A 12862-nucleotide genomic window follows, 5' to 3' on the forward strand; every position below is an offset into this window, starting at 1 on the left:
TGGCATGTCAGTTAACTGCTAGTAGTCTGATGTTATTTATGTATTATTGTCATTTTATTTATTTTCTTTTGTTACATCTTTTGACATCAGACTTGGACTTCTCTTGAACTGAATTTTAATGTGCGTATTGTTATTCTTTTACTTTTCTACATTGGCTAGAGGTATAGGGGGAGGGTTGAGATCTCATAAACATGTTTAACCCCGCCGCAATTTTGCGCCTGTCCCAAGTCAGGAGCCTCTGGCCTTTGTTAGTCTTGTATGATTTTAAATTTTAGTTTCTTGTGTATAATTCGGAGTTTAGTATGACGTCCATTATCACTGTACTATTATGCATATTTTAGGGGCCAGCTGAAGGACACCTACGGGTGCGGGAATTCTCGCTACATTGAAGACCCATTGGTTGCCTTCGGCTGTTGTTTGCTCTATGGTCGGGTGGTTGTCTCTTTGACATATTCACCATTTCCTTTCTCAATTTTATTATCAATATGAAAATTGCAGTTAAGACAAATCAGCCGTTACTGTAAATGGACTAAAAGTATGACTTTTAAGCAAATTTAAAGGGAAATGACAGGGAAGGGGCCAAATAGTGTTCAAGGGGAGCAAATGCCCTTTAATTTGGTATTCAAGTTTAAAAAATAGAGGGACAATTAGAGGGAAAGTTGAGTCATCTTTTTAGACTTCAGTTAAATAATGACTTAAATGAAGTTATGAAGAATTACCTTCTAATTCTAAAAAATACCAATTTACCCGTATACTTCACTAAGAATTACATTTGAGCGCAAGGAGATCTTTATTTGTGAATTGGTTTATTACTGAACCACGGTTGAACTCAGGATCGAAGTTCAACATGTTTATATTAACGGAATTTTTTGCGTTGCTTTTAAATCATTGAGACCATCTATTTTTATTACGGGTTTCCACATCTTTAAATCAGAATTATAGAAAAAATGGAATGTTGTTAGCAGAATCAAAACAGAAATGATGAACACTGTAACATTTTCATCAAAACATAAATAGAATGGAGGATCTGTGTATTCACATTATTTGTAAAACTGTCCTTATTCCTGTGAAGCGTGTGCTTTATATCGAGGCTTGCTATGCTTATCATCGACGTCACAGTACTTCAACCAATCAGAAAATGTTTATTTGGGGCATTCGACCTATTTTAACTCAGATTTTGGATTTTTTTAATCGAAATTATAGAAAAATGGAATGTTGTTAGTACATATAAAATAGAAAATGATGAATATTTTTAGCTAAAGAAAATTTGGAGGGCGTTCTGTGTATTTACATTATTTGCACAACTCTCCTTACTGATGCCATATTTTGGAATTTCCGTGACCTAAATGGTTCGCGAAAATTAATCTTTTTATATATAGTATAGTAATAACTAGACGTCAGCGTGTTCCCCCTCTACTATAGAGTGTGTTTATCTATTTTTTTATTACTTGATTATTGTTGTTAACTAAACGTCAAGTGACCAAAAAGCATCGTATAATTTGGACGTATTGTAGTAGTTTTAGCTAAGACAGGGCTATGAATCAATCAAATTAAGGTCATCACTCAAGAAATTTTACGATCAACATCATGAGCTGACTGGCCATTTTGACAAAAGTGTGTCAGAAATCATAACTTATATTCTTCCTCAGTCATAATAACCTTCCATCAATACCGGACTGAACAAAGAAATAACACGACGGGTGCCGTATACGCGGTGCAGGAAATGCTTACCCTTCCGGAGCACCTGATTTCACTCCCGGTTTATAGTGGAGTTCGTGTTGTTTCTTATTTATTATCTGTTAACTGTTGATGTAAATTTCTTTTGGTGTTATGAAAATCTTAGAACACTCATATGCATTTGTTGAAATCATATTATCTAAATAATTGTATGCAGTTTGACTTTGGTACTTATGCTTTAAAATGTGATTTGATCAGCTTCTCAGTTTATGTTATTGGAGATTTTACTTCTGAATACATATCTAAAGGGATTGAAACAATTGTGTCTTCTTTTTAATCAAAGATAAGAAAAGTCATCTGTCCATTAAATTATAAGAAACTTCGAATGAAAACTATGCTCTAAATATGGATACATAATTAATTATTATCCTTTAGATCAAATATTTGTATTTTTAGTAGTACTAGTGTTATTATGTTGAATTTTAGAAGTTATTAAAAAACGTCACACGTAAATAAATAACCATATTATAACAATCAAGACAGCTAACATATTATATATACACAATAGTCCAAATATAACGCATAAGGGAACGTGCCTTTGCTGTTTGTCCATTAAAGTGACGTAATTGTTTCGGTTGTTTCTCTAAAACGTAATCTGCTGCCGGAATTACTTCCGATGGAAACTGGATTGTCTTCGGTTTGAATTTTTGTTTTTTGATGAGATTTTTGTAGAACGCACGACTTAAAGTACCGACTGCACCACTTAATTTATCATTAACGGGTTCATCAAAATCTGATGCGGAATTCTCACGGCGTAATGTTCTCTTAAGATTATCACCTGTCGTTTGTTTTTCTATGCCTCTTACTTTGTGTTTGAGGTCTCGATCATTCTGAATTTCGTTTATAAAATCTTTGAAAATTGGTTTAGTTGATCCAAACTTTTTTGCTTGTTCCCAATCAGTCCTTGATCTTGATGGATTATTTTTTCGGTATCTCAATACGTTGCCCTTTTGAGGTGGTTTCGTCCCTTCGTCATATTTTCGCTTGGAAATAGCTATCATATTTCGTGCTGTCTGTCTAAAATTAGGGCTTGACAGAGTACTTCTTAAATTATTAGAAATACTATCCCTGCCTATGACCATTGTTTCTCTGAACGACATTCCTAGTCCAGTTGTTCGTGTTCCTCCGATGTTCCCCTTTACACCTCTGACAGCGTTGTTTCGAATTGTATTAGAGAGTTCTTGTTCTACTTTATCGTCTTCTTCTTCTTCATCCTCATCATCTTCATCACTCGAATAGTCTGGCATTGGTTCGCCAACTACTTCTGCACAAAACCGTACCAATGTTTTTGCATCAATCTTATCTGGACCTTCTTCTCCAATATTTTCATGACTTTGGTTTTTGCCACATTTGAATGGATTTGGTATCTCTGTGATGGCTATAAGATGCATTAGCGTTCCCCATCTATGAATAACCATTCCAATAAACTGGAGCAGGAGAATGAGAACAAAAAATATAATAAACATTAAACCAAGTGCGTCGATCTTTATCACATCGTCATCTACATTCTCTGCACCTGGCTGAAATTTAAAAAAAAGAAGTCAACTATCTTAAATGTTTTGGAAGTATTGCAATACTGTAGTGTATCCGTCTGTTTCGTCTTTTTTTAATAGATTTATTATTGGTGTACACCTTTACCAACTGTTATACTGTATACAAACATGGTTCATGAGGTACATGTCTTTGTCTTTCCTCTAGTTTTCCGGATCATTTGTTGTATCCGAAATTTTAAACAATGGCAAGATTGGTTCCGTCATTAGTTTATTAATTTATTAATATTTGAAAAAAATAAAACCTAACAATAGATATATAACGTTATGAATATAAGTTCTAATTGTTTCCGAATCCCTGTATGTCTATTGTATAATTGTAAATTGTGCACTTTTAAAATATAATATTGTTTAAACTAAACTTATTATCTTCATTCTCAAACCTAACACAATTGTTTTAGGGCTGATCAAAAAGAAACTAAAAATACAGCCAAAATAAATCGGTGGGGTTGGGTTTTTTTTGTTGTTGTTGTTGCTCGGTACTAATATAATAAGTTCACCAATTTTTACTGAGTTCTTCGATATGTTCTTTTGTGTGCTGTTTAATCCTAACTCGGGTTTAGGTAGTGTTGATTAATAAAAAAAAACATGTTTAACCCTGCAATATTTTATATGAGCATGTCAAAATTCACGAGAACAATATTCAGTGGTTACCGTTTATCCATGTCTGTCAATTTTATTTTTTGTAAACTGTACTGTTAGTGTTCTCGTTCGAATGGTTATACAAATTTAAAGCTGATTATACGGTATGTGGTTTTCTTATTACTGAGAATTGTGCGGTGATTGTTCAATTGTATTCTGGTGAGTAGTTTTCTAATTAGAAATAAGACAATAACTTCCTACTTTTACATATAAATTTATGAACAACTTGTACTGATCATAAAAAATTAGCACAATAAGTTGTTACACTTTTTATAAACAGAAGCTCACATGTATTTCGTATGTCTTACAAAATAGAGATAAGGAGATGTGGTTTAAATGTAAATTGAGAAACATATCCATCAGTACAAACTAAGTCGAAGTAAGCAAATGTGGTCAACCGTCTTTAACAATGATACAATTCCTTTTAACTAAGAAAGGAATATATTATAATCATATCTTAAAATACATACTGCTTTCGGAAATTCAATAATTGCAGGTTTTCTTAGTTGAAACATAAAGTTGATAGATATCCATATAAGGTTGATAAACGCAAAGCCTGCCACAACTTCATTACGTAATTGTGCAAGAGCCTTTTTCATTCTTTTTTGTTCCTTTTTGTCAGCATCTAAAGGTTGTAAATACCTGTAAAATGACGATTCAATTGTTGTCTTTATAAGCTTCATGTTCATCTTACTTACAATAATTAAAAGAATTGACAAACCAGGTGCATTTAAAACACTAACCTTAAACACGGATGACGTGCTTTGAGGATTGGGCAAGGCAAACGACAAACGTGATTAGAAAAAAAAAAACCACACTGCTATATGGGTCGATATCGCTACCTGAACTGTTAGTGATCATAAGCTCAGAGTCGGTGCCTTTTTATTACCATGATTTATGCAATACTTTTTAAAAATGTGAAAGATGAAGAAGCAAGGGGGAGGATCAATTATCAGAATCAAATCACAAATATGAATTTCAAAACGTAGTACTTTGACTAGTCTTGTAACATACAGCTTCAAAGACCTAAAGGTTGTCGAAAACCGTTCTGTTTCCTAAAAATATGCTATTGACGCGAAGAAAGAATCACAGATAACCTTGTTTTTGTGCTTTTAAAATGAAATTGACCATACCATTAGAACCCAACATATGAGTCAATATCCGTAATGCGCCTCAAAATGATGAACTCAAGTATAAATTAATAGATAAAGTGATGCCATCGCACTCAATTCTGAGGTAACTGCATTGTAACAAAGTCAATGTAGGAAATTAGTTTCTATATTATTTTGTCTTGGAGACAATAATGACGCCCTAACAAAATTGAGCTTTAACGTATATAGGTTATATTCACTTTATGATGAGTTATCCGGAGAATATCTGTGAATGTTTTTAATCTAACTCTGTACCATGAATATTTAACGATATCAATATACCGTACTGAAATGCATTGCGCATGTAGATCCGTTTACTCCCTCGACAATCATATATATATATAGAAAGATGTAGTGTGAGTGCCAATGAGACAAACTCTCCATCCAAATAACAATTGATAAAAGTAAACCATTATAAGTCAAATTACGGCCTTCAACACGGAGCCTTGGCTCACACCGAACAATAAGCTATAAAGGGCCCCACAATTACTAGTGTAAAACCATTGCAACGGGAAAACCAACGGTCTAATCTATGTCTATGTTATGTTTTTTTTTAATTTAACCTAAAAATGATGAAATATATTATTTCATAAATGTTCTTTTTACGTAACTACGCTACATTTTTTTACTGATGTTTCTGTGTAGCGTTTTGTGTGCTGTTGGTTTTTTTTTACCCCTTGATATCTTTTCCCAATTTATGTACTTTTACAACAACTGATAGATCGGTTATGATAAGAATACAATTATCAACTTTTATAAAAAGTATAATTATAAAAATCCTGAATTCCGAGGGAAATTCAAAACGGAAAGTCCTTAACCAAATGGCAAAATCAAAAGGAATGGATACAAACCGTTATATTCCTGACTTGGTACAGGAATTTTCTTATGTAGAAAATGGTGGATTGAACTTAATTTATAGCTAGCTAGACATCATTAAGCATTGATTGCATTGGGAGTATAATGCAAACTACTTACCTTTTGATAAATTCTTCCCAAAAAACTGTTTCCTCTGGTGTCATAGACATAACTTTGCCGTTTTTAAAGTCGTTATCTTCCGTCCATTTTGGCTTGTGTAGAAAATCAAAAGGTTTATCCGTCGTTGGTGTTATAATAGTTTTGTCGTGAATTGTTTCTTCTGGTGTTTTGTCAACCCAACTGACCATTTTCTTTTTATTCGTTTCGACAACAACTTCATTTAAATCTTCAGTTTGTATACCTCTGTTCTCTTTTGTTTTTGTTTCCTTTTTTGAGAGCTCTAATATACTTCTTAAATCTTTGAGCTGATTAACTGGCATTAAACGGCTGAACCAGCTTTTTGCATTTTTCCTTTCTTCCTTTTCGATTTTCTTTCTACCATCTTCATCCTTTTCTTTTTGTGTTTTTTTCTTAGCAACTTCACGTGTCCCCCAAGATACAGAGTTCATATTACACAGGGAATAAATTATCAATAATAAAAATCCACTAGGAATAGACACAAAGTACAGTATTCCGTAAAAAATGCAATGGAATTCCCATGGGTGAATAACGGCAGCAAAAACGAAAATAAAGACCATTGAGCCAAGGAAAATCACACTTGGGTGATAGGGACTCTGCTGAACGGCTGTAATGAGACACCCAACTAATACGACCATCATGATAAATGAATAAATGGCGCTGAATATTTCTGCAATCATAATCTGATATTTAGGCTTTACAGTAAAGCATATGATCATGTACAAAATAGCTGGCGCGAGAGCTATTGCATAAGATGTAAGAAGATTTAGTTGGAAAACCGTTAAATATGCTCCTGCTATCATCATGACTACTGTGGAAGGTCCAATCAAGGTCGACAACATCAAAGCTCCTACAAAAGACAGGTTGATCAATTATATATTATATTTATATATAAATATACTAAATAAATAAATGATTTGGAAAATACATTGAAGGTATAAAAAGTCATGAGAATTCCGAATGCAATTAGGTTATATCCGGGCACTCTGGTTCTAAACCTTGGTTCCGTCTGGGTTTTCTGGTTCTGAACCTTGGTTCTTTGGTTCGAAACTATGGTAACTGGTTCAACATCCGGGTTGTTTGGTTAAGGCAACCCAACTTCTTGGTTCTATCTGGGTTCTATTCTAGATCATACTTATGTTCCCGTTGAACATAACAGAAGATAACCGCAAGTCTCCGAATACAAAGGTAAAGTAGGTCAAAGACGCTAAAATTATTTTATAACATTACACATTTTAGCATCGACGGTAAAGGAAGCTATAAGGTATTTATCTTCTCATTTTAATTATTTTGATAAGGAAACTAGATAAAAATAAAGCATCGTATAGATTTTTAAAACAAACCGAAGTATACAGTACATCGAACATCTTTTCATTAAATTCAGTCATGCTGTTTTCTTTTTTTTCCTTTACTCATCCCTTATTTACGTAAATATGTCTAGACAGTGGCGGATCCAGAACTTTTCTTAATGGAGGCCCGCTCCAGTCATGCTTCAATGATTCCCTATATAATCAACCAAGATTTTCCCACGAAAGGGGCAAGGCAGCCCTCCCCCTGGTCCGCCTTTGCTAGAAGTTTTAAAACTTTGATTTGAAAGAAATACATGTGAAGTATATGTAACAAATCTTTTTGTTCAAAACAGAATGTTAAAAGACATATAAAGGAAAGTGATGATCAATAAGTTGGTTAAGCTTTAATTAGTTGGAAAAATAGTTATAAAATATAATAAAATGTATAATTATGTACAATAAATTTGTCAAATTTGATACTCATTCAGTCATTGTGAAGGGCATGCATATAATCATTCGGCCAAAAATAAAGAAATCAAAATTAAGATTAATTATTTTTATAATAAAATTATGTGTACATGTGTTAATGACAGTGCTAGTGGGATGTGTATCACCAGCACAATAGTCAGAACTTCTGTGTTGGCGCCATGATTTAGGGGCATACAGAGTTACACTAGTCCGTATGTCCCGAACGTCCCATAAAAACGGGTTCCGCTCTCCTAACTTTAGTTTGCCTCAACCAAATACTACAAAACTTATACACACTATATAAAAGAAGCTTGTGCATGAGTGCCAATGAGAACTCTCCACAAGAGACTAAATGGCACAGAAATTAACAATTATACAATGTAGCCTAGGTCACCACACGGTCTTCAACAATGAGCAAGGTTCATACCGCAAAGTCAGCTATTAAAGGCCCCGACATGACAATGTAAAACAATTCAAACGAAAAAACAAACGGTCTAATTTATGTACAAAAAATAAACGAAAAACAAATTAGGCACGTGCATTTAAAAAATGGCGGGGTTAAACATGTTAGCGGGATCCCAACCCTCCCCCTTATGTGGCATGAGTCCCAATGAGAATCTCCACAAAAGACCAGATGACACAAACACAACAACTATAGGTCATATACAGCTTTCAACAATGAGCAAAGTCAATACCGCATATAGTCAGCAATAAAAGGCACTGAAATGACATTGTAAAACAATATTAAAACGAGAAAATAAACGAACAAATTTATGTAAAAAAAATGAACGAAAAACAAGTATGTAACAAATAAATAACGACATTCATTGAATTACAGGCTCCTGACTTACCAGGCACATACATACCGAATAAGGCGGGGTTGAACATGTTAGCGGGATCCCCACATCAAAACAAAATCAAATTTTAAATTTTTATAAGTGTCACTTTTACCGTTCAAGAGTTATCATGTCCCTTTAAAAACATAAGAAGTGCTGACTCTTTCGAATCCTTTCTCTTAAATAAGTCTGACTCAATCAAATGTTAGGAACCTTATACGCGATTCACATTACCCCATAACACAGATCTATTAAGTTCGATATTGGGTCCCGATGGCGTCACTGTTCATGAGTTTTTAGATGTAAAAAGTTGTGGTACGAGTACCAATGATACAAATGTCAACCCGGAGCCTTGAGTTAGGAAAACTGCTAAATCTATTGTTTCCGTCCTTTAGCTTTAATTTGCCTCAACCAAATGTTTTGAAACTTATTCACAATGCTTATGATCACAAACGGTCAAAATTACGCGAATCCTGCATCTATATGTGGAAGTTTACTCATTTTTTTTTACAAGCAGGGGCATCTGTGGTTAATAGACATATTCTACATTTATTTCAGTAATCAACTTATTTACTTCCATTAGATTCTTCTTTAAATAGACTTAACTTGCACATTTTTTTTTCAGGATCTCGGTGCAGTTTGGTAACAGCAGGTGATATTTCAAGTTAAATGTGACCAACTTAACATTAGATTGAGCTCTCTGTCTAAGTGTACTTTATATGTTCTTAGCATTGAGTTCAGTTTATTGATATGCGTATACCTTCTGTGTGAATTTTTATGATGTAAAAGCAGACTATCCATACTTTCATGTCCATGAAATGAAATCTAAGGTAAAATGATTGAAACATTTTGCATTATGTATCACAACTGGCAGCACACGATGCTACTGAATCAGTAAATTTTCTTACTTGATATTCACGGAAATTAAAGGATTTCGTTTCATCTGAACCAAACATTCTTAAAAATTGAGAATGGAAATGTGGAATGTGTAAAAGAGACAGTAACCATGACAAAAGAGCAGAAAGCAGTCAAGGGCCACTAATGGGTCCTCATAGCTGACTATGCGGTATGGACTTTGCTCATTTTTGAAGGCCGTACGGTGACCTATAGTTGTCAATGTCTGTGTCATTTTGGTCTTTTGTGGATAGTTGTCTCATTGGCATTCATACCACATCTTCTTTTTTTTTATATCTTCAACAAAGCAAGAAAATCCCTCACCCAGAGGCGGGCTTCAGATGGCCCTTAACAAAATGTGTACCAGTTCAAACTCCAAATCATAAAATAAACTTACAATTAAAAACATACAAGACTAACAAAACCAGATACTCCTGACTTGACGTCAAGGTAATCATACCAAGAGGTCAAGAGTCAAAAAGTCATAGTTTGTTAAAAAAACACACAAAGTGGATTTTGAGAAAAGGGTAATTGTGGTACACAAAACTAACAATATATCTATAATATATCTAATATATCTAAGAAGATGTGGTACGAGTGCCAATCATACAGTTCTCCATTTAATTCAAACAAAAATACAAGTTTTACCTTAAGGGCAAAGGTCAAGCTCACATGACGTTTCTCGTGCCAATAGACTCATCATCTTATGACAATACATCTACATGCCACATATTCAGAAGCAAGGTCAATTGAAAATTATATTTTAAGGTGAAGGAAATATACTGAGGAACACACTGCAACATGATGACACACCCAACGTGCATACATGTAGGTCAGCAGTGAAAAAGTCAAAGTCTGATCAAATGTTCCATGTTAAAAAATACACACAGCAGTCTTGCACGAAAGCTCATCATGGTACACGTAACAATGTCTTATGTCATGATGCACTACACATGCAAAATATAGAAAACCTAGGGCTGAGACAGAAACACAAGACATATAACTAAACTCAATTGTTGCAGGTCACTACAATTGCCTTCAACAAATAATATATACTCTCTCAACAATGCAAAGTTAAACCCGTCTTTCACTAAAGTTTGAGCAGGATTCTTTGCAACGATTATCTTACCACATATAATTGAGAATCGAGTCGTGCGGTTATGTCAATAAATTAAAACGGTAATATTAGACATTAAAACATTACTATTAATTTTTAACCCAACCATATGATAGTACTATGGTAAACTTATGGAAACACATGATACAGTCATGAAATTGAATATTTGAAATAGTACGACCAGAACAATACTAGACAGAGTTGTAAACAAAAGAAAGTAATGATACATATCGAATTTTTAATCCCAATGCACAAATTAGGAACCGTAGTTTTCATTCAATTTATTTATCTAAAATGTACGCCTTGGTTAAACAATGGAAATTAACACTGCATATTTATATAAACAATCAATCTTGTAATTAATAAATAAATATTAATTTATAATCGTGTGTACTTTGAAACTTAAGTATCTCTTGTACGGAATCCAAAAATAACAGTTCTGAAATGTATTTGAACAATATAAACCTTGTTTAATAATCTAATATATGAAACTATATTCTTAATACGAAACGTCTAAACTTCATTGTCCCGTTTTCTATATGTTTTGTTTACTCTTAAACACTAAATTTAAGAAAGACAAAATTCGACAAATACATAAAAAAAAAATCATGAAAAACGAAACGTCAAACAACACAAAGTACTGATGACTGATGGTTTTACAAAATAGTGACTAATCTTCATATAAATGAAAAACATGCTTCCATACTTCTTTGAGTTTAATAAAATGTTGCATATTCATATCGCCGCAACTTTGCGAAAATCTGAATCAGGCCATAATAATGATGATGACTGGAATACGTCAAAGTGCAGTCATTAAAACAACGGTACAGGCAGACGATATTCATTAATGACCACCAAAGAACAGACCAACAAGTTGTTATTAAGCTACGTCAGAAAACTTCATTACACAACGACATTTGGGAACAAGTTATATAGCTGCAACGTCAGCTGCTAACCATGTCATCGTATGTCAAGCCATAATTGTTTCCCATATACTGGAATGCCAAAGAGTCGATTACATTGTAATGCCTACAGTTTAATATGCATAATTGCTAAACAAACACACTGTAATGAGTGAGCGAGAGACCAAATCAGAAGGGAAAACACACATGATTTGAACATGAAAGAAAAGGTAATCAATTCATCTTTAGATCTGCAAACGTTTTCTAGACAATGCTAAAGTGGATGCAAGTTGTGTTTACATATTTAGTTTTAATATATTCCATATTTGAAGATAAAAATTAAGAGAATAATCTATTTGGTATTTGCTCCAGTCTAAACTTTTGATCGTACTTGAAAAAACGGAATCTATATGAAAAAAAATACCTTGATAAATCATATATAGCCAACTTATATTGTTATTTATAGACACAGTGTTCCTTGCATCTGTTAATAAATCCATAACATTAGCAATTGTTGACGGCATCCAACGTCTTCTTTGATTAAAGAATTCTCCAAATCCTTCGGGTGCATAAGTATAGGCATCTGAGGCAGCAGCATAATCTACTCTATATCCTTGCTGAAGGAGTAATGTGCACAACCAGCGATCCTCACCTTTTCAAATCACAAAAATAAAATAAAAGCATCATTCAAATAATAGCGACAATCCATTATACAATAGTTATCAAAGGTACTAGGATTATAATTAAGTATGCCAGACGTATGTTTCGTCTACATAAGACTCATCAGTGACGCTCATATCAAAATATACTAATACAATTCATACTAGGAATTCATTAACTCCCATTATTTGATATTGTTTTTTTCACAATGCAATTCTTGAAAGCGAACTTTGCCGTCAGATATTTCTTAATATTACCTTGGTCATACATAAGATGATGTGAGGCTTCCGTGGGTTTGATGGTATACTTTCTCATGACATTGTCGTCCATTAAAGCTGACCCACGAAAAAGACTAAAACATCCCGGGCTGCATAATACACATCCAAGGACATGTTCTGTCGATTTCTGTAACCAGTGGGCCACGGCGTACTCAAATTTTTGATACCATACCATTGGACCTTTGAAAATTGAACACAATCTTTTTTTTTTTCGAAATCGAAAATTTTCAATCGAAATTTTAATGATGTTAGTACTAAGAAATAATACATTATGTAAGCCATATATGCCTCATTGAATATTGTATCGGTCATCGAGTTATGTAACTATTAGCAAGACAACCAGCT

General features: G+C 33.6%; 1 protein-coding gene across 1 annotated transcript in view; it reads right to left on the reverse strand.

Annotated features, from left to right (window-relative positions):
• Nucleotides 1–483: 483 nt before the first annotated feature.
• The window catches only part of LOC139512879 (chitin synthase-like), a 56585-nt gene continuing 44206 nt past the window's right edge, over nucleotides 484–12862 (reverse strand). The window contains exons 30-34 of the mRNA XM_071300820.1: nucleotides 12497–12697; nucleotides 12004–12231; nucleotides 6056–6923; nucleotides 4400–4571; nucleotides 484–3257 (exon numbers count right to left, since the gene is read on the reverse strand). Of these exons, the coding sequence (XP_071156921.1) occupies nucleotides 2229–3257; nucleotides 4400–4571; nucleotides 6056–6923; nucleotides 12004–12231; nucleotides 12497–12697 (2498 nt within the window). The 3' untranslated portion in view covers nucleotides 484–2228. The remainder of the gene's footprint in view (nucleotides 3258–4399; nucleotides 4572–6055; nucleotides 6924–12003; nucleotides 12232–12496; nucleotides 12698–12862) is intronic.

The sequence above is a fragment of the Mytilus edulis genome, chromosome 2 (genome assembly GCF_963676685.1).
Source record: "Mytilus edulis chromosome 2, xbMytEdul2.2, whole genome shotgun sequence".
NCBI lineage: Eukaryota > Metazoa > Mollusca > Bivalvia > Mytilida > Mytilidae > Mytilus > Mytilus edulis.